Source organism: Oncorhynchus tshawytscha, linkage group LG03 (assembly GCF_018296145.1).
Source record: "Oncorhynchus tshawytscha isolate Ot180627B linkage group LG03, Otsh_v2.0, whole genome shotgun sequence".
NCBI lineage: Eukaryota > Metazoa > Chordata > Actinopteri > Salmoniformes > Salmonidae > Oncorhynchus > Oncorhynchus tshawytscha.
The window spans coordinates 47,947,085-47,974,928 of record NC_056431.1 but is presented as its reverse complement, the minus strand read 5'-3'; the positions used below and the strand labels follow the sequence as shown (position 1 = coordinate 47,974,928).

The 27,844-nt window shown below is 41.9% G+C and overlaps 1 protein-coding gene across 1 annotated transcript; it reads right to left on the bottom strand.

Annotated features, from left to right (window-relative positions):
* lypd6 (LY6/PLAUR domain containing 6) lies at positions 1-26,729 on the bottom strand. Its single transcript, XM_024406222.2, has 5 exons — positions 26,563-26,729; positions 6,816-6,989; positions 3,631-3,729; positions 2,754-2,884; positions 1-2,158 (listed from the first exon to the last, which is right to left on the bottom strand). The coding sequence occupies exons 2-5, from the start codon at positions 6,931-6,933 to the stop codon at positions 1,985-1,987; spliced, it is 522 nt and encodes a 173-aa protein (XP_024261990.1). The 5' UTR covers positions 6,934-6,989; positions 26,563-26,729; the 3' UTR covers positions 1-1,984.
* Between the last annotated feature and the right edge of the window lie 1,115 nt (positions 26,730-27,844).

The window sequence follows — 27,844 nt, the reverse complement described above, 5'->3', positions numbered from 1 at the left end:
TAAGTGGTCATGTCTTCATCTTTAATATGAAGTTACAAAGTCCTTCACATCTATATATACAATTATGTACAAAGACATTGCATATACAAACAGAGATGATATTTACATAACGTCAATTGGCACAACATGACTAGATAAGATCATGCACCAGCACTTCTTCCATGAATTGTACAGCATTTATTTAAGGCATTTAACATCTGGCATGATATGTTGGCATTCAGGTCACAGTACAAAAGTCCTGGCAAAATATTTAAAAGGGAAATCTAATATTGCCTGATTGGTTTAAAGGGACACAACATGTTTTAGCCCTTATGTTATCCCATAAAAAACGAAATGTAATTTATAAAATGTTAACAGAGCAAACTACAGTAGGTAAAAATGTTTGCTTTCTGTAAATCATGCTTCACTGTTTTCCTTTTGCTGCTTGGCTGGAGTCCTACTGAACAGACAGTGTGGTAGGGAGGGAGGAGGGCAGACCTGGGTTCAGATACTATTTGAAATCGTTCAAATACTTTGATCGTTTGCTTTAGTCTGCCTGAAGTACTATATGAGCATGGTTTGCCATTTTGGGACTATTCTATTGGTCCATTGAGCCAAACAATGATTTAAAATAGTAAATGAACCCAGGTCTGGAGGGGGGAAGTGACCAGTCTCCTTTATGTCTCGGGCGGTCAGCCTAAATAAATCAGAAATCCTGGAGAACAATAACACTGTATTTGCTAACTCTGCATTTTTCCCGCCTGGACAGGCGACCACACCACCAACAGAGAGTGATGGATGAGAAACATATCACAGAACAGAGCACAGTACAAACATCAGAGGGACATGTCACAAGAACGTACAAAAACATTAAAATACTTGTGAGAAAAAGTCTCCTGAAGAGCACGTAGTGTCAGTAATTAATTGTGTGCGCACAAATCAAGTCATTTATTGTTGCCTCTCACTAAAACTGAAATGACGAGACATAAAAACATGCTATTTGTCCTACAGTTACAGCACAGCTTCCAAAGCCTAGGCCAAACAAAATGCTGCACTGAGGTATGTGGGTAGCTGTATCATGTGGAAAGTCAGATTCATTTTTCATCATCGGTCAATTGTGAAGCTAAAATAGACCTGTAATTAACTTGGATCCTTTTTTTTTAGGTTTTGAGGAAATAGTCTTCCCACAACAGAAACACCAAAGGGTTAAGTGTTTGTTTGATAAGCGCCCGGCTCTCTTTCCATGTCGGTAAAAATACTTTCTGCATACTAGACGTAAAAGGATGTGCAGCACCTATGTCACCTGTTCCTGCTGGAAAATAAAAGATGTAGTCTACACTTACATGCTATTATATAAACCTACCGGCGTAACGTTTCACACAGACATATTCACCTTCTAACAACAATGTTCCATAAAAAAATAAATACTATGTATATGTACATATGTGTCAAACATACAACATGAGGCACGGACTCACAAATGTGAAAATGTAAAAACATAAAAACGTTAAACCAGACAAATCCTCATAGAAGCTGAAGCTGTTCTTCAATTCTTCCTCATCGCTGGAACATGTTGAAACTCTTACAGTATATAGCCTACTGACGAATCCAAACATGCCACAACACATTTTAAGGTTTACAGTTTCCCCTCCTTCTGTCCCGGTGCAGAAGACTAGTAAGGGGGAGAATTATGTCATTTCATGCTCGGATGTTTATTATGTTTTATCCTTCAAGATTGACAGCCATATGGCCTGTGTTTTAGAAGCAGTATCAGTGTCCAGTTCTAAGTGCACATTTTATTGAAACCAAGCATAATGATGAAAGGGAATCAAAACTGGATTCCTTTTTACTTAAAAGGAAAATAAACTGTCAAAAACTGCAGTGAGTACTATTTCCATAGGGTGTAGATTGAATCGATTAACAGTTGGATCGGAATACATTAACAGTTGGGTCAGGCCTTCAACTGGTAAAGACAATTGTATATGTCAGTATCTCTCTCCACTTCTCAAACATAGCTGGAGATGAGGAGGGTGAGGAAAAGGAGGCAGGATATTAGTCTGTAGCTCTGTGGGATTCCTGTGGTGCCGCTGAGAGGTGAGGTGGTGGCGAACACGGCCTCCGTCTCATTCCAGGGGAGAGGAAGGTTACAGATATTGCCCTCACAGCACGCCGTACAGACCTAAAGGAGAAAAGTTGAAACGTTAGATACAACACTCGCTTGCGTCTTCTCTGGTCTCTCCCTCTCTATCTCTCTCCCTCCCTCTCTCTATGTCTCTCTCTCTCTCTCTGTGTGTCTCTCAATGGGGAATAATGCAGACTTCCGAGGTAGTGAAGACACACACCTTTCACCGGGGATTAGAATGACAGCCTACTGAGAGAGAGCAGTTTCAACCCTTCTCTTTATCTTATCTGGAGCGAGCACTTTGGAGGATCTCCGGATTAACTCAAAAGCACAGTTAAGTGGTGGTGACTGGGACAGGGCCATAATACAAAGCGCCATGTTCACGTTGCCTGACCCTGGCTCTGACCCCAGTCAAGATTTGACCACCACCATAGCCTGAGATCCAACCATAAACTTTACCCTGTTGGCGGCAGTTTGGCTACAACACCATCTACCTCGGTCTATGTCATGACTGAAAAATTCCAAGTCAGAAAAATGCCATGCCCAAAGTCAACTAGAATAATTACGACCAGAGAAACCCTTGCCCCACGTCATGCCATTCTAACCTCCCAACACTAGGCTCAACACTCTTCCCCTTGTTCCCACTCCTCACCTTGTTTCCTTCGTGGTCTTCTTCAGAGCATCCAGTAGAGAGGCAGTCCTCCAGAGCCACACAACGCTTTGTCACGGAAACACTGTCCCCCTCCATGTCCATCTTGTGAAGTGTATAACAATATCTGGTCTCTGTTGAGAATAAAGATAGTAAATAAGACCTATTGACCTCTTGCTGAAGCTACCACATTTTGGTTAGCATGGACGGATATTGAGTTAAGTTAGAATTGAGAGAAAAGCTGTGCTTTTCTGCTCATAGGTCATGGGGAAACACACTATAGGCTACCTACATCTGACCCTTTCCTGCATTGAATCCACTGCCATACGGTATCTGATATACTCCAAAGCCATACATGACAGTATGTCACTTTTACTATCAAACCCATAAAACCTGGAGGAAAGCCAATCATACCACGTCACAGAGAGCATTCCAGGGAGTTTTCTTCAAGTAGTGCATGTCTCTATCCAACGATCTATGAGGCTATTATTTATACAAAGAACGTGTATTTTTTTGGGCTAGGCCAAGAGTAACTTATTAGTCTTTAAGAGCGAGCTGTAAATCAGTCGGATAGAGGTTGAGCCAAGCTAACTCACTAGCTATTTATGAGCTAAACATGTCAACAGCAGGGTGACATATACTTAATAATACACCGAGGCCTCCATTGAAGGAACAGAGGGGTAATTTACAACTTTGTGGCAGTACTCAGAGAAGGAAAGAATGCCTAATTTAAATACAAAGTAAGAGTAGGTCCTATCTGAAAGCAGAAGGAGTAAAGAATTAACCTATTATTATGACTTAATGAGTAGGGCTTGAAATCATACTGTTGTTATCAACGGTGCTGAAAAGAAAATTGGTTTGCCCTAGTGGTTTGACTCACCTTGTGGGCAGTACAGGTCTGGCGCCCAGCGATTACACTCGTAGTTGTCAGGTGCCTCCTCACATGTGAAGCACTTGAACCCGCCTGGGAATGGAGTGGCTGTAGAAACATACACACACACTTATTCCACACACTGATTAAGAGTCATGCCCAGGGCACTGGGACATGCATAGCCAGTCACACAGCCATAGCCAACGAACACTTAGCCTTAGTGAACAGAAGTCCTGAAACATTGAATAAGATTAGCATGCTTATACTAAAAGCTTGGTTAATAATAGTATTAGTTTATGAAATCTGTCCAGAAAAATATTTAACTTTTTGATAAATAAGTTTGGAATGCATGGAACGCGTTATTTTGGATTAGTAAAACAAAAATCACTCTTATAACATGGACTTTAGGGAGGGGAACTTGCACCAACATACTGTACATAGTTTATGACTAGTAGTAATCTATATCTCGCTCACACACACTTGTTCTGATAAAGACTTAAATTGCCAAATGCAGTTTACCCCATGCACTCTGTTAATTCAGTGAAACACTACGACTAATACCATGCAGCTCAGTTGCTGCCTCCCTTCTCAATGCATTGTCCCCAGAGGATGGAAAATGTCCATGGTGGGCCATCTGTTGTGATCAAACGGACGAAGAAGCTGTTAGTCTTTCCAGTTTCACACCATTACATTAATCTGATTGGCCCCTCCTCTACACCGTTCCCCAATGATAGCTGCAGGTCTGCAGGTCAGGCAAATTTCATTCAGAACACAAAGCTTGTTGCCAATCACCATGGCTACGTCTCAAATGGCACCCTATTCCCCATACAGTGCACTATGCAGGCCATAGGACTCTGGTCAAAAGTTGTGCAGTATATCGGGAATAGGGTGCGATTTAGGACGCAGACCATGATCCCGCCTTGCTTCGTCACTGCTAGCTAGACCATGACCCCTCCCTCCATCTCCCAGGATGTCTGGTTAGTTACCGCTCCCTAGGAGCCCTCCCACACCCACACACAAAGACAGACACACAACTACGCAAACACCCTGTCACATGCTCACATATGTACATAGACACGGACACATGCGCGTACACGCGAACACACACACATATACACACACACACAATCTACCAAATCCCCACGGGGACTAGAGGGGTGGCCTCGAGCTGACACGGATATCTCCCGCAGTATCCCAGAAAGCCGGCACGGTGTTAACCTGATCCCGGGAGTTCTGCCTCTCTGTGATGAAAGAGTCACAGATCTTAAGAGATTTTCTCTCTGGCTACACGGGGACCTGTTTCTGAGACGTGGGAGGGCTGACCTCTAACATGCCCGCTTCCTGGGGAGAGTTGGGGTTGTTTCAGACCCTAATCTGGGAGCTTATACCTAGCATATGCCCCTCTACAGAAGCCTATAGTGACCCAGTCTGTTTGTTGCACACAGTAAGTGGTCCTGCAGGGGGTCTGAAAAAGGGGAAAAGACTGTTGTACAGAGGCCATGTCGAGGCAACTTAGCTTATCTTCTGACCTAACAAACTAGGAAAAAGGCCTGTAAGAGGACTTGAGATGTGGAGCAGCAATTTACCAGCTGTAATGTGACTTACTTGACTTGTATCTATTTACCATTTGCCCTATACTGGCCACGGGTGCACATTGAGTTAAGACAGGGAGGAAAGGTAGGAGAGAGAGAAGGGGGGAGGAGAGAGAGAACAAGTTGAGAGTACTATGTTATGGAAAGCAACCATTCCTGTGGCTCGGGAACATGATCTAATTGACACTGAGGACCAATTAGTGAGTGTCCACATTCTGCCCATGCCGGAACATTCTGTCTCGAGTCACAGGGACAGCCAGAGGACAGCAATCAATCAGTTACCCTCAGCTGAGTCTTGTTGGTCGTCACTGTCACGACTTGGCTCAGGCCACTAGAATTCTAATTAAGATAACAGTCTCTATAAGCATTACTTTGGTTTATTGATAATGTGTTTCATTGTTTCTGATTCAGGAAATATTGAATAAACGTTAATAAGATGTCTATGCCATTTGCAGTTGGTCTTACAGTTAAGGTGTAGTGTAGTGTCTCTATTGGGGGGGGTCTGAGTGGAAATAGTGCTGGGCTAATGTGTGGATGAGACAAAAGAAGGCAGACGGCAGAAGGCAGTGACAACATGGGTGACTGTGGGGCGTCTGACTGTGCCGGGTAGCTATGCATGGAGTCACATGACCCCATACCTCAGATCAAAGAGCCTGGCCTGGTGGTGGAGAGTGGAGGGAGCAGGCAGTTGCTGTGCCAGCTGTAGATCTGTCTGGTTTGGCTTGGGATCGCAACCTCACTGGATATACACCCCTAACAGCTATTCCTGAGTAGCATAGCCTTTGACTGACTTTTTCATAACTCTTAAGGGTCAGTCAAAATTGGAATAGAGCAGTCTATTAAGGTTTGGGATAAGCCGCAGTTATGAGGGATGTAATAAGCAAAGGGGGCTCATCTAACGAAGTAGTCTCATCACAAGACGGTAAAAGTGTGTGTGTGAGTGTGTGTGTGTGTGAGAAAGAGAAAGAGAAAGGGAGAGACATAGAGAAAGAGAGTGAGAGAAAGACAGAGAGACAGAGGGGCCTCTCCTCCATTAGAGATGGCCTGTAATAACAGACTCAGTCTATTGACAGCTTTACATGGGACTGAGGGGCTGAAGGTCTCCCCCTAGCCTAGTTTATAAGGCTTACACGTTCTCAGAGAGAAAGGGCTGTGCTACATGAATACATGGACGTGGCTTGGCCAGTTGATTAACAGTTAAAGCCGACAGCGGTGACTGACTGACCATCTCAATTTTATATCACCCAGTCACTGGGATAATAGCAGTCTGGTCACATCATTGACGATGTTAGCAGAAGTGGGATCTCTGAGTGCAATAACAGCTGCTGACTGATCTACAAGGCATCCAAATCGCATCAGACCAAACCCTGGGCTTTTTCTTAGCTTGTCGGAATAATTTAATACATTTTGTCCAACACAAACGCCAATTCCATGCATGTCAGCTGCATTTTGGACATAGTGAATTAGGTCTGTAAATTACTTGTAACCTTTCACGCTATTAGTATTGGATGTCTAGAAGCATATCACTTTCATCTGGGAAATTGGGACACCATCCCTCTATTAAATACTTTTGGTCATGAAATAATAAAGTCTGATTCTTACTTGAGGGATGGAGGTAGATGATGTCCTGTTCTGTAAAGTCCTTTGATTGGGTTGTTTTCAGCCAATCAGCGATGACCGTCAGCAGTAGGACCCAGGCCACTGCAGGCCAGGGTTCCATTGCTGGCCGCGGCTTCACACATGCAGGTCTCTGATTGGACAATCACACGAGGACACCTGCAGCGGAAAGAGAGCACACATTTAACCCAACTCTTAGTTATCTTCCTTTTTTTAGCCAATGCGATAGCATGTTCCACTTTGCACAATTTACTTTGTTTCATTTCAAAGAAGAAAAAAAAGCATATTTAAAAAAACAATCGATTTGGATTTCTGATCAAAGCATCCTGTTTGCCTATCCTAACTATATGGTACAGTGACCATGGGAGTCACCAGCCCTTTTGGAAAAGACAGAGGAAAACCCTGAAGCCCTGGACATCCTCCAATCAGCCACCAGACCAGAAACAACAGAGCAGTGTTCATCATTAGGGTTGCATCCAAAATGGCACCCTATGTGGTGCACTACTTTTGACCCCGGTCAGGCAATGTTCCCATTTGGGACACAGCCTGCATCTATTATCCCCCAGTCAAACATCTCCTCATTAGATCAATGACACCAGTCAGTCTGCCAGGGACCAGACTCTCATGCATCATCAGCCCTCATGCTGTCTTGATTCTGGTCCAGCTCAGCCTTTATGCAGTGAGAAACCAGTAACAGAGTTAGGCATAAAAAAACAGTTGGGATAGTAATAAACAGTTACTTCTGTGTGAAGCATCCAAATCAATAGAATAATTACATCCAAATGTATATGCTGGTGGTCTTACCTGCTCACAAAATTATTCTCGAACGGCTCTCAGCTCTAACTCTAATCATACTCTATCCTGGTTGCGAAGATCAAAAAAAGACTGTTCAAGGGTACAATGTCATATTGGACAAATCTACTATGTTTGAAGATCGACCAATACTTGAGGATTGAACGCCCAAATAAATGCTCTTCAACCATACATCTATCTGGTCCTCTCTAACCTGTCAGTGGAAGAGAGCGGAGAGTACTACTGTATTGTTTAGTCATAGCTGAAGGGGTTGATAAAAGGCTGTATGTACCAATTAGGCCCTCGGACCTTTGTAATTCATGAGGAGAAAGACCGCTTTGGCATAGATTACTATTTCTACAGTATACAATGTATTCTTCATTGATGAGCTGTGGCCTGCTGGGGATGGTCTGTGTTGTGAATGCTGTTAAATTGAAGACCAGGAGAAGAGGCCAGGCTCCTCAGAAGACCAGGAGGGTAGCAGCCCAGCCTCCTGGACAACAGAACAGCAGAGTCGAGAGTGGCTGCATGTCGGTGAGGAATGACTCAAAACTCAAACATGTAGTGCCTGTAAAGTATTATGTTTCTAACTACGTAATGGATATTAGAGTCCATTTTCTTTCAATCATTTACATGTTCCTTTTTGACTGTTTTTGTCATTTTGTGTGGGAAGGGTGGGTGGAAACTGGAAAGGTGTGGTATTTTTGTTGTTTTATAAGTGTGTCTTGTTGTTTATGATATAAAAATTAAGAAAATAATAAGTATATCTTCATTATATTATTATTATTTACTCATTGATTAGTTTAATTTATTATTTATAAGAATACATAATTTTTTACCAATGTATCAATTTCTCCAGGGCTCTATAAGTGAAAAACATATGCAGTAAATTATAATAGGTATTTTCTGTTAACTCTGCTTTTACCACAAATAAAGAAACAGTCTTCACTGAAATGTTATTGGTTTGTTATTTGTTTCTAAACTAAATCCTTATACACTTGTCACCACAAGACATGAGAGGGAAATATGATTTAATCAGAAGTTATTCAGGATCACTTATAGAATCACTGTGGCTGTCTGTCTTCAAAGCCTGAGGGATAGTGATGTTGGGTGACTGCCATTGGATTGATGTGTCACCATCACAACAAAGGGAATTACGCTTAGCCTACAGTTTCAGACTTAACAGTGACAAAACATAGGATTCCCTGGCAACATTAGAGGGGGAAGGGTGAAATGATTACATGAATATTGTACTCGTATGCCTTTAATGGAATGCCTGTGTCCTTGTGTGTCTGTGTGAGCAAGGTTAAGACATTTACGTGTGAGCAAGGTTGTTTTACCATTACGTGAGGATCTCCCTTGACTTTCCCAGACAAGATTGCTTAACGGTCTGACCAATTCTCTCTGAAGAAATACCCAGTAACCCACAACATGTCCAATACAGACAAGCCAGCCTTACCCAGACACAATATTGTGACATTCATTAGGTTCAGGAATTCCTCAGCAGAAGGAGGCAGTGGTCTAGTCTATCTCACCACCAAGGCCCATGTTGTTGACCCACTTAGTGAGTCTGGGTAGATGTTGACTTCTCTGAAAGTCTGAATAACCACAGTCACATTGGAGGAGAGTTCCAATACTCTTGTTTTCACCACAGAATGGTGAAATGGCCCTGACCTTCCAGAGAATGGTAGAATGGCCTGACTTCCATTCAGTGTCCTTTTCCTAGTCTCCCAAACAGGTCCGAGGTAGCCAGGGTAGATGGGGCCTCTGTCCCTTGGGAAATCCCATTCCAGAGCCTAGAGCACGGGACACAGCCTGAGAGCTGGGAGACAAGGCTCGTCCATCAACCCTGGGGGAAATGTAGAGGTTGGCTATCGTGTAATTGTGTTCTCCTCACCCTGAGAAAGACCTTGGCCCATTCTGTCAGAGCGAGCTGACAGGGATACAGAAGAGTGCCTGGCCACGGGACAAGGGATAGCCCTGTGGTTGGTTGTTGTATTCTTTAAAGACGTTTACACATTTGTCACATATACTTGACTCAAGCAATTTGTGTGGCACAACAAGACACAAAGAAGGGTGCAAAGCAAACTGATTAAGGAATTGCATTTGAGTAAGATGTCTCACTCCTGAGATCAATCCAAGCAAGAAACAACAACAAATTCCTCCAAAGTTCACACTTAGTTCATTTTCATCTGGTAATATCTGACACCCCCAGTCAAACTGATACTTATTGGCATTAGAGGATTTACCTCTGAGCCTCACTAAGTAATTTTAGGATTAGCTCTCAAAGTCAGCTGACTCAAACTGATTAGTGTGAATGTACTCACAGTGCTCCATCAAACCAAATCAAATATTGCTCACAAATAGCAGCATCGCCTTGAGACTTTAAACTTTGAAGTCTCCCGTAAGCCATCTTTTGTACGGACTGTTGCCTCTTAAATCCGCCCGGTGATGTCTTTAAAGGTCCAATGCAGCCATTTTTATCCTAATATCAAATCATTTCTGGGTAACAATTAAGTACCTTAATGTGATTGTTTTCAATTAAAATGGTCAAAAAGAAACAAAAATAGCTTCTTAGCAAAGAGCAATTTCTCAAGCAAGAATTTTGCTAGCACTGTCTAAGGGGTCTGAGTGGGGAGAGAGAACTGAAAACTAGCTGTTATTGGCAGAGAGGTTTGGAACTTTCTTTCTTATTGGTCTATTAACAAATTTACCGCCTGGTGATGTCACCAGACAGGTCAAAACTCCATCCCACCATAACAGGCTGGTCTTTTCAAACAGCTCTTACACTAAAAGGGGATTATCATAATTTTCACAATTTCACAGTATTATTCCAACCTCATAGTGTGGAAATATATATAAAACACAAGTTTTTGACTGCACTGTGCCTTTAAGGACAGGTTTCAAGGCCATTAGAGTTCTGTCACCCTGGGCTACCAGGGTGGTTGGGGAGTGATTAAAGCACTTTCATGTATTTAACCAACCAGCAATATCTCAGACCACAGCCACACTACAACCTTTTACTCTGAATTTCCACACCTTCATTATCAAACAAAGCTGCTCTTCCATGTTTAGTGGTGATTGGGATTTGTGTTGTTTATGAACCTTGAGGCAGGTAGCTAAAGGTATTGTAACATGGGCCAAAGAAATCTAAAAGACTGAGCAAACAATCTTTATCTCAGGGTGTGGCTACACTGACACACTGTTGGATTTTCAGTGCACCAAAACAAAACATCTTTCATTTTCTGGGCTCTGGCTCATACAGTAAGTACTGTTTGTATACTTTCTCTTCTTTGCTTCACACTGCTGTTGAAGAGATAAACACAATTATCTTATCTTACCATGTTAAGTCAGCTTCTTTTCTTAACTAATGACCCTGAGCAAATATTTTCAGTCACTATAGTCTGAGGTATTACCAGGGTACCTGATTTATGAAAACAATATAATTGTTTGGTGTGGGGATTGTTCTGTGATAGAATCGATAGGACGATGTTGTGATTGTGCTCTAGCTTTGCATATGAAATTAAGTAAACCATCAGGGCATGATGAAACAATCTTAATACTCAATGTAAGTCTTCAACTTTAAGATTTGATTTGAATAGAATAAGCAATAACGAAGAGTACAACACGTTACAACAGAGCCATCATGACGAGAACGAGTGTGTTCAGTCAACTGATATAGACAAAGTACAGATATGTTTTTACTTTTCCTGTTGAAAAATTATATTCCACAAGTATAGACACAGTAAAGTACACTAATAGAGCAGAATAGGGTTTTCTAAGACACAATTGCAAAATTCAAGGGTTTGGCAAATCAAAGAGTTGTCTGATGGTTCACTCTGATGTCATCTGCCCCCCCCCTTGCTTGCCGGAACAATATAGGAGCAATAGAGGACAAAAGAGGACTTTTGTGCCATGTCATGAGGATACCTGAACCGCCTAATTGAGATGTGCCTTTTGTTAAGTAAATCAGGTGATAAATGAGGTGCTAGGGAGCTGGAGTGGATATTTAATACTACACGACAAAACTCTAACATAGGTTGTCAAAGCTGTCAGGAAAAAAAGAGAATTCAAAAAATGTGCTGAATTTGCTGAACTGTGGAAATCGAGCCTGAACTCCACTCTTGACCTAATCTCTACAACCACAATCTCCCCTTAAGCAGCACACTAACCTGTGGATGACTGGAGTGAACCCTGTATGGTCATATGTTAAGGTAAAGTGCTTCAAGGTCCAGACCATAACATCCCATCGGGTTTGGCCATAATAATGCATCTAAAACACGTTGATGGCTGTGTTACAGTAACTGTAAATAGGATAACATGAACATTGGCAACGCCCCACTGCAAAGTGCAAAGGGAAATCACGAGGGGTTGGTCACGGTTAGGGGGATTGTTTTATTATAATTTGTTATATTCAACACCTGAATCAGTGTCTCTCTCAACTTCTTTCAAGTACACTTGTTCATTACGGCTCTCATGTACACACATAATACTTGCAATTTCTACCTTCAATGTGATGCCAGGAAAACCACAACCACCAACACAAAACACAACATATGCCCAGAAGCTGTGCAGAGTCATGGCCCCTTGTAATGCTCTACCTTCTGACCCCCTGGACAAGGCGCTGTGGCACTCTGTAGCCACGGTGGACTGCATTGAGTTTCCTCCAGAGATTGTTATCATGGCAAAAGGTCCACAGTGTATTCAGGGAGAGACCAAAAGAGAGAGGTGTACATATCAACCAGCAGGAACACTGACCCATTTCCTGTTTCCTTTTCCTGCTACTGTAACAGGTAGAGAGACAAATACATGAAACAGACAAATACATGAAGACTATTCTTGGATGGACCAAGAATGATAATCTGCAATGCTAGGATAACTTTGACAGGCCTGTTGTATAAAACACTGCACTAATGCAAAATGTATAAACAGGTAAAACGGGTATCCTTTACACAAATACTTTTAGACCATTTATTTAGAAAAATTCCGCAATTCCAGGATTCACCAGTTTTGGAGTGTTCAGTAATTTATTAATTCCATTATTTTCACAGATGGAACCACTTTCTCAGTAGCACAAAAAAAGTCCTTTGGAGGACTGTTGAACTGCTAAAACCAGCCGCAAAAACTATTGACTGATCACAGGGCTGATGAGGCAGATCAGATGAGTGTTTCTGATATTCACCAGATTAACCTCTGCCTCAACCTTTACTCTGGGGATTGCAAAATAATACCTTGTGTATGAATGGGGAGAAAGCTAAAGGACACAAACAGACAGGTATCCCATTGACATTGGGAGTGGGGACAACGGGCTTATTTAAACTCTGCAGGTGTCAACACAGAAGCGAAAGGACATCTTATTGGCCTTAATATCTCTGTGAGAATTCGTATTTAACATGCTAAGGTACTTCTATCTCTCTGTGAGGAGTCTAGTATTACATGTTACACGCTAAGACATGTGTTAGCAGGTGCCTCACTTGACTTTGGAGGAAACAAAATGACAAGGCTGACAGAAATGGAGGATGATCGAGAAAGAGTGCGACTGCTCCAAAATAGTTTATCTACAGACGTCAAACGGATAATCGAATTACAAAGGAATCGCCTACAAAATCAGGGCCAAATTTAACACTAGCCAAAAACTTCTCACAACCTGTGCCATGATTCAAGAAAATAGATTTCACATGACATTTCTCCCCATGTCTTCATCTGTGTTGGAATAAGCGCTTGGAATTTCTTTCCAGTGACAGTTTCCTCTTTGATTCATGCATTAATAATGTGAGATAAGCATCAATCCTTGGTCAGACAGAGTTCATAGAAAAACGTTAAAATGTTTCTCGTATTTTTTTTGTCATAAGACAATAATTAATGGGTGGTTCAGAAAGGCAACCTTCCAGTGCATGTCAAACTTTCAGTCAGGAAATGCTTGGAGTGGAACAACTTCAATCGTACCAGCCTCTCTAAACCTCTGCCAGGATGCCTGCCATAAGCTACACCTGTCGTCAAAGCCTTCATGCCTTTTGGCGCGCTGTGCAAATGGAAGCTGTGGTCTTTTGTTTGTATTTAGAATCTTCTCTTTTGTTTAACAGGTCTGAAGGGAGGGCTGATAGACTGTTGTTTGGCAGTTGGCACAGCCATAGAGGTAATCCCTGTTGAAGGAGAAGAGGAGGAACCTAGACAGAATCCATCGTTTCTCTTTTTCTAACACCACGTGACTGTTTCATTCTTTTGTTTGTCTCTCCTTACTTATTTGTCTGTGTAATATTTTTCACTCTCTCTTGCTATCAATTCCACAAGATGGGGAGTCTCACTCTGCGGTGACAGGTTAAATGGAAAAGCATCACTCCAGCCTTTAATGAATTTGAAAGTGGTCCCATTTTCCAAACCCCTCCCCTTCAGTTTGACAAAATAGCAGGTCGTGGCAACCGACCACTGATTCAGGATTGTGGCTTTAAATGCAAACGCAAAGGGTGTGTGTCTGGGTGTGCTTAAGTTTAATTAGCCAGGAAGTGCCTGTGTGTGTGTGCCTGCTGTGAGAGAGGTCAATGGGGTAGTAATGAAGAAAAGCAGCATTTATTACTCTTAAGATCCCTTTCAGTGCCCCACATGGCCCCAGGTGAGTAATAAATAGCTCCACATGGTTGTGGATGTCGGAGGAGGGAAAAATGATTACCATTCATAAACCCTATCCATCATACTGTACAACGGCACTGCTTCGACTGGATATCGGAGGGAGGGAAAACGAACCCCATTCATCACACAACAACACTGCTTCAACTGGATATCGGAGGGAGGGAAAACGAACCCCATTCATCACACAACAACACTGCTTCAACTGGATATCGGAGGGAGGGAAAACGAACCCCATTCATCACACAACAACACTGCTTCAACTGGATATCGGAGGGAGGGAAAACGAACCCCATTCATCACACAACAACACTGCTTCAACTGGATATCGGAGGGAGGGAAAACGAACCCCATTCATCACACAACAACACTGCTTCAACTGGATATCGGAGGGAGGGAAAACGAACCCCATTCATCACACAACAACACTGCTTCAACTGGATATCGGAGGGGGGGATCTAACCCCATTCATCACACAACAACACTGCTTCATCTGGATATCGGAGGAGGGAAAACGAACCCCATTCATCACACAACAACACTGCTTCAGCTGGATCTCGGAGGAGGGAAAACGAACCCCATTCATCACACAACAACACTGCTTCAGCTGGATCTCGGAGGAGGGAAAACAAACCCCATTCATCACACAACAACACTGCTTCAAACCTCTCCACGTGTGACTCTCAACAAATCAAATACCTACTGGTTCTTACTACTAGCATGTTTATCATCCTTTACCAAATTCTATAAAGTTGGTGACATATTATCCAGTCTACAGAAAAGTTTGTGGTCATACGCACATCCTTAAAAACAGAGGTGCTGGGCTAATAAAGAAAACTAGAAACAACAATATTATCCAGTCTCACCAATGTTTAATTTCAATACAGATGCACATAAATTAAGAACAGAATTAAATCTGCCTTGCCTCTCTACAACTGGCTGCATAGTATACCTTGTTGTCTCGAGAGAAAGAGCGGATGACGCAAAGTCATCCCATCCCAATCTTCTTTCAGGTCAGTGCCAAAGTCAGACCTAATGTTCATATTACTCTAAAGCCCAACCCAAAATGCTTGGGCCTGAGCCTCCTTGTGGGTGAGAGCAGCAGGAGTGTCTCTTGGAGAGGATGCCAGCAGGGTAAGGCAATCTGTGGCCTGCAACACAATCTCCTGGGCTGAGCAATGACCTGTGAATAATGGTTCCTCCCTTCTGAGAGGGAGAGAAATGCAAATCACCAGCAGTCTCGTGACTCTGAGAACTGGTCTGACCAGATTCAGAAAAAGAGGGAGGGAGAATTGGTTGGACAGGGGGGAAGAGAGGTAGGGAGGGGAGAGTGGTGTGCAGGGTTGGATAGGTTATTATCTAAATGTTACCCGTTACAGTTACTAGTTACTGTCCAAAATTGTAGTCAGTAATATAATTTTTGGATTACCCAAACTCAATAACATTAATAACTTTCAGTTACTTTTGGATTACATTCCCTTAAGAGGCATTAGAAGAAGACAAAACTGATTCATTAAACACATTTGGTGTGTCATCATAGTGGTCACTGACTTGTGGTCAGACTCAGGTGGAACTAATGTACACTTGCACCTTTTTTTCAACACTGAATTGAATGTCATTGAAAAAAACTAAAAATGTCATAATGTATTTAATTTTTTAAAACATCCTTTCTGAATTTAAAAGTAATCCAATAAGTAATCATTTCGTTTTTCAAAAGTACCAATAATATGACTACAATATTTTTAGCTGGTAATGTAACTAATGTAAAAACAGTTTTTATATATATATATATATATCATATTGAGGTTCTTGGTGCAAGCTTTTCTTTCTGTGCTGCAGGCCTTTAACAGTTGTGCACATTTCAACAGTGTTGTACCTGGGTAGCAGAGTGGTATAAAATATTATACTAGCTATTATAAACTGGGTGGTTCGAGCCCTGAATGCTGATTGGCTGACAGCTGTGGTATATCACGTGTATGACAAAACAGTTATTTTTACTGATCTAATTACATTGGTAAACAGTTTATAATAGCAATAAAGCACCTCAGGGATTTGTGATAAAGGACCAATATACCACGGCTAAGGGCTGTGTCCAGGCACTCCGCATTTGCCTGATTATGAACAGCCCATAGCCGTAGTTTATTGGACATATACCACACCCTCTCTGGCCTTATTGCTTAAATATAAAATAGAAAGCTACAGTATGCTACAGTAGGAGAGGTTTGTCGGAACTTGCCTGCACAACTGAAAAAAAGCTTGACAAATCTATACAGTATGCATACCTTTTGTCCCTTAACAAATCCAATTATGCCATTCTTTCAGGACGATTCAGAGAAACAAAGTCAAGCTGATTAAATGCAGGGCTGACAACCGCAGTCGAGACAAAGCCCAAGCCTCCCATTGATTCAAAAGTGCCAAAACAAAACGAGACAATGCTTCATCAACATGGACTGTCCGCTCTTGTTATTTGCCATATGGCAGCAGCCAACGATGCCCCTGGCCTCTGGTAGTCTATCCCACAAAACCTGTGGTTACATCTCAAATGGCACTCTATTCCCTATATAGTGAACTACTTTTGACCAGGGCCCACAGTACACGGGTCAAAAGTAGTGCACTATGTAGAGAATAGGGTATCATTTGGGACTTTGACTGGGACTTGGGAGTCGGAGTCAAATCGGATCAGAATCACTGGCTGGCTAATTGAAATCCTACATGCGACCAGCACAACCCTAATCCAGCAGTTTTCTTTTGAAGTGCTCCAAGTCAGCTGTATAATTTTTTAATCCCCAATCTCGAAGGTTTGGCGCATACGAAGATCCAGAGGATTAACCATGTAGCTGGTACTCACGGGGGGAACAGGCTGCTGGCTACTGACAGAAAATGCCATGGTCAGGAATAAAAGGGCGCCCACTGTACAATAATAAAGCAGTGGAATGTTGCCTGTGTAGATAAAACAGGTATTGTACTTTGCCTTGGCCTTAATATGACACGGGATCTGGCTATTAGTCCATTTTGAGGTTGGTTTGGTTCGATTACTAAACAATAATCAGTTTTCGATTTCAGTTTTGATTATTTGGGTTGAATGTTGTAGCAAAACAGAATAAAACAATTAATAAAAGTCACATGATGGTAGTGACTGCCCATTACTGCTTATCACTTATTAACCATCATTTATTCACATTATTTTATTTTAATAAAATATTTCAGACGTTATGTCTATTACATTTGCTTCATTTGAGGATTGTATTACTTCATTCCATGTCATCATCTCGTCTCTATAGAGCTGCTGCTTATGCCGTCTGACAAAATCACTATAGTTTTTCAAAGTAAATAAGGCATACTTTTATGACTGCTGAACACCAACTATCAATCACTTAGATCATGTATTTTCAGGTAGAGATACATTGCGAAGCAACAGCTCCTCTCTATATCCCTTCACGATCACACATTCTTCTGTCTTTTCAGTAGCAGGCGTAAAAGAAACACAAGACTGGACAAGTAGATGCGCAATGGATTATGGTCATTGTAGTTAATTACCACGCTTTATGCACTAAACTATGTGGAATATTGGCCTGTTAGAAACTAAAACTCCCTACTACATCACACAGCTCAGGCTGGATCTGATTTGTCTTTCGAGAAACTGTGCAATGTATGCATTGAGCTCACAGAAGAAAAACGTACGAAATGGAATTCAAATAATTAAACCGATGTCAGTCAATTCGTTTTTTTTTTTTTAAATTTTTTACACTACCTCAGACTGCAGGTACACTTATGATAGACATAAACGACGGAATTGCGCAGATTTGCAGAGTAGTTTGAAATAGTCTGGGACTGTAACAATATAACAGCAGGAAGGAGAAGCTGGATCAAATGAAGACTCAATGGACTGTATGCCTCAACAGTTACAGTCATTATAGTCCGTGTTTATTTGTGTGGCTGTATTTGCCACTATGTGCCATTCAATTGCTAGTGAGTAGGCTAGTCATTTACTTTGGATATAGGACACCACTATATTTAAAGGAGCAGGGAACATTCACATGTGTCCCAAAGTTATAGTCTTACTGCAAGGGATTGGTCCAAGTGCAATGTGATTAAAGCTTCATTTCCTTTCAACTTTATCCCATTAAAACGAATGCATTAAAGTATTTAGGCCTACATAAATCACATTAACTCAAACCCTGTCATGACATCATGTAACAAATACCAAGCGAGCAATTGTCATAATTACAGTGTAATTTTCCACATTTCAGAATAATTACCTTTCTCCCAACATTCTGTGATTTCTGGCCTGTAGCTGTAGTTTTTTTTTTCAAACAAAGCTTTTAATTATTTTTTTTGCCTGCATTTATTCACAGCAAAACATGGCTTGTGTTGAGTCCAAATAAAAATAAATGTGGGTGTGCTTTAGTATTGAATTATGTCTACGACATACACATAGCCTATAAATATGAATACAATAAATAAAAGATCATAAAGTGATCACCAAAACAGCCTTTCATTTCAAAGCAAATTTGAGCAGAATTAAACAAAGGTTCATAGGAATGCCAACATTGAAACAGAAGCCGTCATAACACCTCACGTAGTACATGTTGTTTGTGTACCGTAAACCACACAATGTAGGGTGGCTACCAAGCAAACAGGAAAAGCTCCCTGGGAGGTCAATACAACTCACAATGGAGCTCTCCATCTACTGTACAAACTGGACCACTTGACTTTAACTGTACCACTTTAAGGATCACAATGAGACTCTCTCTCTCTCTCTCTCTCTCTCTCTCTCTCTCTCTCTCTCTCTCTCTCTCTCTCTCTCTCTCTCTCTCTCTCTCTCTCTCTCTCTCTCTCTCTCTCTCTCTCTCTCTCTCTCTCTCTCTCTCTCTCTCTCTCTCTCTCTCTCTCTCTCTCTCTCTCTCTCTCTCTCTCTCTCTCTCTCTCTCTCTCTCTCTCTCTCTCTCTCTCTCTCTCTCTCTCTCTCTCTCTCTCTCTCTCTCTCTCTCTCTCTCTCTCTCTCATCGATCAGTCAGTGAGACAAGCATCCATGTTTGCGTCCCAGTGTGATGTGATGTACAAGTGCTCCTATTCTACACATAATGCTTTAGCAGGGGGCTTAGGAGAGGCGCAGTCAGCCCGTCGCCCCCCTCCTCTGGGACATACCAGCTCTCCCACATTGTTTGGCTGGCCTGTGAAGGGGCTAAAGCCCCTGCATGAGAAACAGAGGGCGCAGTACACCAAATCTCTTTGAAGGGTGGCTAAGATGTGTGAAGTGGACCGGACCCACGAGGAGAGGAGGGGTGACTGTGACTGAGGTATGACTGGGATCAGAGGGGCTGACGGGGGGATAATATACCCTGTGACAGCTGCAGAGGGGTCAGACTCAGAGAGAGGGGCTGCAGGGGTGGATCTGATCCCCTTGTACTTGAGGGTGACATGAAGCCGTGGGTCCAGTTGAAAGGCAACATGGAAGCTAATTGGGATTTTGGAGGTGACTGTTTTCTTTTTTCTTCATTTTGTCTTAATAGAGGCACTAGGGACGGCACAAACCACCCTGGCTCAAGATTTTTCACACCACATACACAGGGAGGGCATGGACTGCTGACTTTAAAGGTTGAATTAGGTACCCCAGGAGAATGAAGAAATGTACAGCATTCCATTTAAGAATGAGTTCAACTATGAGAAGTTGGTTTTGATAGTCTACGTTTGAGCTTGATTGAACTTTAGAGACCAACAATGGTAAGACTGGGTCTGGTAGGAAGACTGGATAGAAGACAGGACCAGCATAAACCACCAGTCAACGGTCTATAAAAGACAGGAAGGCTGAACCTTCCCAACCAGAACTCAACAAGTCTCCGGTTCTCTGATTTACTCCCTAGCAAGCTGTTGAAAGTGACCGTGTACGTAGTTACAGGAGACCTTACATCGCTGATCTGACCAGTCTTATCTTACAGAGAACTCATTTCCCTCAGGAAATATGAGTGGTTTGGGACCACATTTTTGTCCTTTCTTCCCAACACCAAAGTCTGTCAAAAGAAACCACACAATTAGACACGGTGCATAAAGCTTTAAATGCTCTGCTCTGTAAAGACCTGACTTCAAAGTCAGAATGACTGGCCGCTTCGTTTTGAAGACAACGACCATGTCACCTGAGGAAAATTGGACTGATCGATTCACAGTCAGGAATAACAGCTTCAAGCAGTCAATTGAAGATGGGTTTAAGAGATTGAAATCCCCTAAAATCGGACCTTTGGTTATTGGCAATACTGAGGTCATGGAAGGGAATTAGTATTTTACTCCAGAGATACATAACTGTGATTATTGAAGTATATGTTAAACAGAATATAATACAGACAATTGTTTATAGAAAGGAAATGATAATCGTAATTATTTGATTTTTACTGCCCTTTGTGTGGCGGAACATTTTTACAGTTACGTTGCAGAAGAAATAAAACATGGATTTTACTACTACAAAGCATGAATTATGCATAAGACACTATCCAATCACATTCATGGACTAAAAGTGCTGAACTTCAAAGAAAGATCATCAAAAGACATGATCTGAAGGGACGTGGTGAGTGTATCTCTGGTTGTAGATAGTAAAACCGTGCCCCTTTACGCTCTCGATCCATTCAAAGTATGGAGCAGGGTGACGACGTTGCCTGCATACTAAAATAGAGGTTAACCAACCATAGCCCTAGCCTAGATGCTGTCTCTGTTCAGCTATTACATACCACTCCTCATTTACTAGAGACTGGCCTATCATTAATGAGCTCGTGGAGATCAGAGGATTTCATCCTAATTCTTTGGCAAATGACAGGAGTGGCAGGAAGTGAAATGTTCACTCAAAAGACTGGTAACCAGACTACCATAGCCCCATAACATGGGAGGGACTACAGTATATATGTCACAATGTGTGAATCAAAGAAGGTGAATGTGACAGTGTATTTTTCTGCTTTCCTCAAGAAGCTCTGACTTATTTTGTAGGCTACATTAGAGTCTCAGATTTCCTTGGGGAAAACATTTAGTTCAAAGTGTTCCCCAAATGAAACATTTGGCCCTGTTCTCTTCTCCGCGTGTAGAAATGCTATTCTCCCTCTTTGCTTTCATCCGTATTTTTAGTCCTTGAAATCTCAGCCATGAGTGCTTCTTCTTCATATTTCACTGCAATTTAAATGCACTTTTTCTATCTACAGTCTTTGATTAGAAAATTAACAGCATGAAATCCAAACACAGAAAATATACATCAATTGAAAATGTAGGATGTGTCACTCACAGTTGCAGCAGATTATGGTAATCAAGCACTTAACCCCAATATAACAGGACAAAAAAGAGACAGCAGGTTCACCCCAGGATGCAAACTTCTTCCAGGCACACATTGGTGTGAGGGAGGCTAGAAGGAGGCAGTGTGGACAAGTCGAATACATCTGATCACTAAACCATTGGGAAAGATACCAAGGGGTGATTAGAATCCAAATAAATCTGAAACTGAACTGAATTCTGCAAGGCCACACCCCTCTGCAGCCATGGAAAATCATTCCAGTAGTTTCCTACAGCCTACCGGGGAACATTGGGTTAACTGCCTTGTTCAGGGGCAGAACGACAGATTTTTACCTAGTCAGCTCGGGGATTCGATCCAGCAACCTTTCGGTTACAGGCCCAACACTCTAACCACTGCCGCCCCAGGGACTATAAAAAGTTTGGGAACCACTACTCTAGGTTAGAAGGGTTTCTGACTTAGACAACTCAGTGGTGCAGTCACCGTACATAAAGGTCTGGTAGTAAAAGTCATCCATGCGTTTAAGCTTCCACAAACTTTGCTGAATAATTCACAGAGAGCAGCATTAGCAATATGTCAGAGACGGGGATATACGGTAGCAAAAGGGAACCACATAACCTACAGTAACCTTTGTTTAACACATTTCCAGGCTACAAGTATTGTCCTTGAAAAGACAATACTCAAATGTTATGTACTTGAAATTAACATTACAGTATACATAAGGGGCTCCCGAGTGGCGCAGAGGTCTAAGGCACTGCATCTCAGTGCTAGAGTTGTCACTACAGACAACCTGGTTTGAATCCAGGCTGTGTCACAAGCTGCGATTGGGAGTCCCATAGGTCAGCGCACAATTGGCCGAGCGTTGTCTGGGTTTGGCCGGTGTAGGCCGTCATTGTAAATAAGAATGCCTAGTTAAATTTAAAAAAATACATCATTTGGAATTGGCACAATAAGAAAAAAGCCCCTTTGAACACTATTAAACTAATTTGTGAATGATCTGGCTACGACGGGTGCCCTGGAGGAAAACTAACCCGGGCCTGGCGTAGCTATGGAACAAGCCTTCTCATCTCCGACCCTGTCCCTGATCCATCCCTGTCCCTGATCCTATTGACAGCTACTCCTCAGTGACACCCTGACTAGAGAGTGGAGAGAGTACCCCGCTACAGGCCCAGTCTCTGAGATACTGGAGACAGAAAGCCACTCTCTGCTGTGCAAAGGCTGACTGAAGGGTTAATACTGGTTTAAACATCCCTATCATAGCTCAGAACTAGTCCACCACTGACCTCTGCTATGCTGTGACCCACTTGAACATCACGGCGATGACAAGCGTGCAATAGTGATTTGCGAGGGCAGCTGAGAAGTTCCTAAGTCGCCTTATAAAAATGTGGAGTATTTCCGTTTAATGTCTTTAACAGTGGGACAGAGGGGGAAAGAGAGAGGAGAGAGAAAAACAGAGTAGTCTAAAACAGGAAGAGATAGAGATCGACCCTTATATTAAATGTGGACATTAACCCCAAAAAGGATGTGTGACCAAGGAGTTCTCTTCATGAAGTAAAATACAAATATCAAAGGCCACATGTCTGTCAGTAAAAATCACAGGAAACATTTTCTCACAAAAAGCTCTTTCTTTATCTACATGCTCTGGTCTGGCATGTTCCACAATGACTCACTGTGTGTGTGTGTGTGTGTGTGTGTGTGTGTGTGTGTGTGTGTGTGTGTGTGTGTGTGTGTGTGTGTGTGTGTGTGTGTGTGTGTGTGTGTGTGTGTGTGTGTGTGTGTGTGTGTGTGTGTGTGTGTGTGTGTGCGTAAGAGAGAGAGATGCAGCACTATCACCATTCTTCACCTGTTTTTTTCCCAACAGCATTTTGCCACTGAGGGTAAATTACTGCAGGTAACTCAGATACTGTAAATGGTAGGGAGAGATCATTTACCACTGAGAAAACAGCCAACAGCGCATTCTGGCAAGACCAACACAGAGTTGAGCGCACCTTGACAGGCCTTATTTGTCATGTGTTCGCATGCAAAAAGGGACGGACCAAGGACCAAAGGCACGTTACATAAGCCATCCATCAACCCAGTGGGGAGGCTCAGCAGTAGGGCTGGCTGTACCGGTACATGACTGAGTGAGGGTTCCCATAGTAGCCCATTACCATTCACCTCCACCATACCTGTATTATCCAGGTAACAACCCCCATACTCTGTCTGCACCTACCGAGGATAATGACCCATATACCTGCATCCTCTGTCTCCACATCCTTGTTATTACCCACATCTCAAATTATACCCGTGTGTCTCCCCATACCCCCATCTCCATCCCCACACCACTATGTCCCCTGCAGGTGTCCCTACCTACATCTGTCTTTGCCCAGCCGTAGAGCCACATCACTAGTACCGGTGGTGTCACTCAGGGTCATTGGACCAGCGGCAGTCACAGATCTGACCGGGAGCACTTTCAATCAGAACAACACATAATGGAATGTGTCCAAGCTAATGAGGAGGAACAGAGCGTTCCCCACCTGACATGATGACAGTACATTTCTCAACCTAGTCAGGGGATACCTCACTAATCCATCACACAACAGGGTCGATCGGGTTGTAGATCTATCCATCAATGACACAGAGGTAGTGCAATGTTAATATACATTTTAATGATGGTGCATATATAAGCTGTAGGAGAGAGTGCAATAAACTGACCCAAAATGTAGATGTCCTGTGTGATAGATGGACTGTTAAACAAATCAATCTGAAACATTTTGATCCTATAAGTCTTGCTAAATGAATTGATCCTAACATCTAACATCACAGTAAGTAGTACACTGAATCTCATCATATATTTGACAATTGCAATCCTGAAAAGTACACACACAAAAAATGTATCAAGTTATTATGCTCTTTCAATACATTTGTGTTTCTCAGTCATGATTTAAAAATGAATATGAATCTCAATCCGACGAGTGTTCCTCAGCTCCAGCAAGTGATTTCTGTTGAGAGCAAGGCCCATACATACAATCCCCCTGAAATGGGGCCCAGGGGACCCCATGCCTGTTCTTGCCACGCGTGGGCATCAGGCATCAGCCTCGTGCTGCAGAGCAGAGCAGCCCACAGAAACACACAGTTTATGGGAAGACTAAATTCTTTCACCTCAAAAACTAATTTCTCATGCTCTATTGTTATGCTGATGCCCTCCTTACAAAAGCATGCATTGCCCCAACTCACACGCCACACGATTATCAATGAGCCAGACTACAGATGGAGCTTCACACCAAATTAAATAAAAAATAAAACACAAAGTTACTGGTCACATACACATGGTTAGCAGATGTTATTGTTAGTGTAGTGAAATACTTATAGCAAAATGCTTAAATTTAACCAACTCTTCCCTTATTTCAGATCAAATATCAGTTTCCTCCTTTATTTTGATCACATACAGCATATGCATCAGTTCATAAGAAAGGTCGTCAGTGATGATGTGCTATGGCACAGATTGGTAAGGATAGCTTTTACAGTTTGTCCTTCTATCTGTGTCGTTAGCTAATATACTGGACACAAATATTTCTGTCTGTAATAAAAGGAAAAACCCATTCTGATTGGCTGGCCCTGGTTCCCCAGTGGGTGGACCTGGCTCCAAGTGGGTGGGCCTATGCCCAGTCATGTGAAATCCATAGAATAGGATCTAATTTATTTATTTCAGTTGACTGATTTCCTTCTATGAACTGTAACACAGTAAAATCTCTTAAATTGTTGCACGTTGCGTTTATATTTTTGTTCAGTATAGTTGACACACAGATGAAACCTCAAGGAAATAGAGGTGGCAGAAAACACGGTGAATGCCTTGTTGCATAAGGATCAAAACAGGGTGATAACTATGTCTATGTAACAGTAGGGGGGAACCTCTGGTCATCACCAGTTATTTTCTCTGACCACCAGATTTTAGTGGCACCCATACATGGAATATGAAGGGGTAGAGCACAGCAAGGGGATCTAAGCCAAACTGACAGAGCTACCACAGAGAGGAGCAGCCTAGCAGGAGGGAGCAGAGCAGGAGACTAGGGCAAGTCTTTGCCCCCCAGCAACCTCTGCTCTACAGAATATGGAGCAATGAGAGAGACCACTCCCAAACAGATACACTAAAATCCACATAGCAACAGCAGCAAGCCCCCCGTGAACAATGCCCCCACCTCTCCACTACTGAGGCAGTTACAGCCAACCTCAAACCTCTGGCTTCCATAGATGCATCTGTCCGGGGGTAGGGAAAACACTGTACATGGACAAGACAAGGGTATGGGAGCCTCAATGCACCTGCTAGTCTACATTCACATCCATTGCAATACTGAGTTCCTTTTCCACAGTGGATCTGGACCCTGGTCTGTAAAAAATGTGTGAAATTAAACCTGCAATGGCATTTAGTACAATCTGGCAGAGGTGTGGTCCAAATGGAGCTCATAGTTTCTATTCCTTGAATACCCCAACCTCTTGATTTAGTAACATAAAATGTGCAAAATGTTATTGGTTTCAATAGAAACTAGGTAATAATTGTGTAATAATAACATAACTCATCTGTAGCCTAACAACTATATTGTGGACAATCAGACAGTCCTTTGTTGTTCTGGGAGTATAATTTATTAATGTCAAACAAACAAAAACAGCCTTTCAAATATATTTCATGTTAGTCAAATAGAATTTGTCACATTTATATTTTACTCAAATGACAGGTAAGTATTATTCATGCATGGATAATATTTTTTCTCTATTCTGGTCATCATGTTATGGTCTTGACACAGGAGAATGGGGGTCTAAGTGGGTCTGCAAGAAGAGCTTAAATACAACACAAAAACAGTGTGCACTGGATACAGTTTCATAGTCTATTGCACTTGGCTTTTCTATTATTTTCCATTCTTGTTATATTAATTTTCTTTCTCAAATAATAAATAATGTATTCATTTCTTTCTTGGGGGGCTCTGTTTACCCATGTCACCGCACAGCCACTCTATTGTCGCTTATTGGTCCCATTGAGTATTTATAGTTACTAAATAAACAAAACACTTCACTTACTAGGAATTCCTCCTGTAGCAGTCAAACTTCACCCCAGGTCCCAGCTTTTGAATAGTCCACGGCTCTAAAACAAATGTACACTCCTCCGTGTGTTGCCTTTGCGGATTATTGCACGTCGGTAGGTCGGTGTATTGGCTCTGTGACTCTTTGACGTCTTGGAAATGGAATACATTAGTTGACGGGTGGCGGGAGGCGTGTTCAATACCGACTGGGACAGTCCCAATAGGCTGCGCATCTCGATAGTAGGTTCACATTCAAATTAGGAACACAGACAGACACCACACTTTCACTTAGCCTTTCCCTTATTCCTCCATTTGATTAGAAATAATATTGCAGTTGTTCTTTGAATGCAAAAAATATTAATCCTTAAAACTAGAGACAGATAATCAATATTCCATATTTTTCTCGTGACCGTCAGAGCTGGAGTCTGTTCTGAAATGGTTCCAATGTTAAGGCTACATAGCGTTAATTTGAGTTCATATTCTTTATTTTAATAATGAATAGCCTAAAACGTTTGATGACTCATTATTTTGCAGATCAACGCCCTCCACTGGTCACACTTTAATTACTAGGGGTGCAAACAAACAAAACATTAATGCATTACTTATTACACAGTATGGATACGTATTTCGTGTGTGCTGTGTGTATGGTAACTGTTGAATGACATATAATCACAGTAAACTACAGTACCAAAATGTAGTCCTATATGTGTATTATCTCTCTGTAATCTCTTGTACAAATCTAGCACACCTCACTGACACTATAACACTATATTTTGCCGAAACTAATGGGGAGTGTGCTTGCTCTTGGTAAATAAATAAACAAATCAATCAATCAAGGACACATAAAAATGTTCTGCCTAAAGATACACTTTAGAAGAATTATGCCGCAGTTGTATTTTAAGTCTGGATGTTGAGTTTGATTTGTGTTGTGTGGATGTAAGAGTCAGAAGAACGAAACTGCTTGTGTATGAAAGTTATGTTATTTGAGTGAAGTGTAGATAGAGAGAGAGAGAGAGAGAGAGAGAGAGAGAGAGAGAGAGAGAGAGAGAGAGAGAGAGAGAGAGAGAGAGAGAGAGAGAGAGAGAGAGAGAGAGAGAGAGAGAGTTGTTAATAAGATATGGTTGGGATTCAATCTTAAAGCTATTGAAATGGTATTTTAACCCAAACTGCTAATTCACCTTTTATAAAGGACAAATATTACATAAGTAGTTAATTCATTAATATTAATGAATGTATGTTTTTGTTTCTCATTGCAGTTAAAAACAAACTATTCTGAAGGT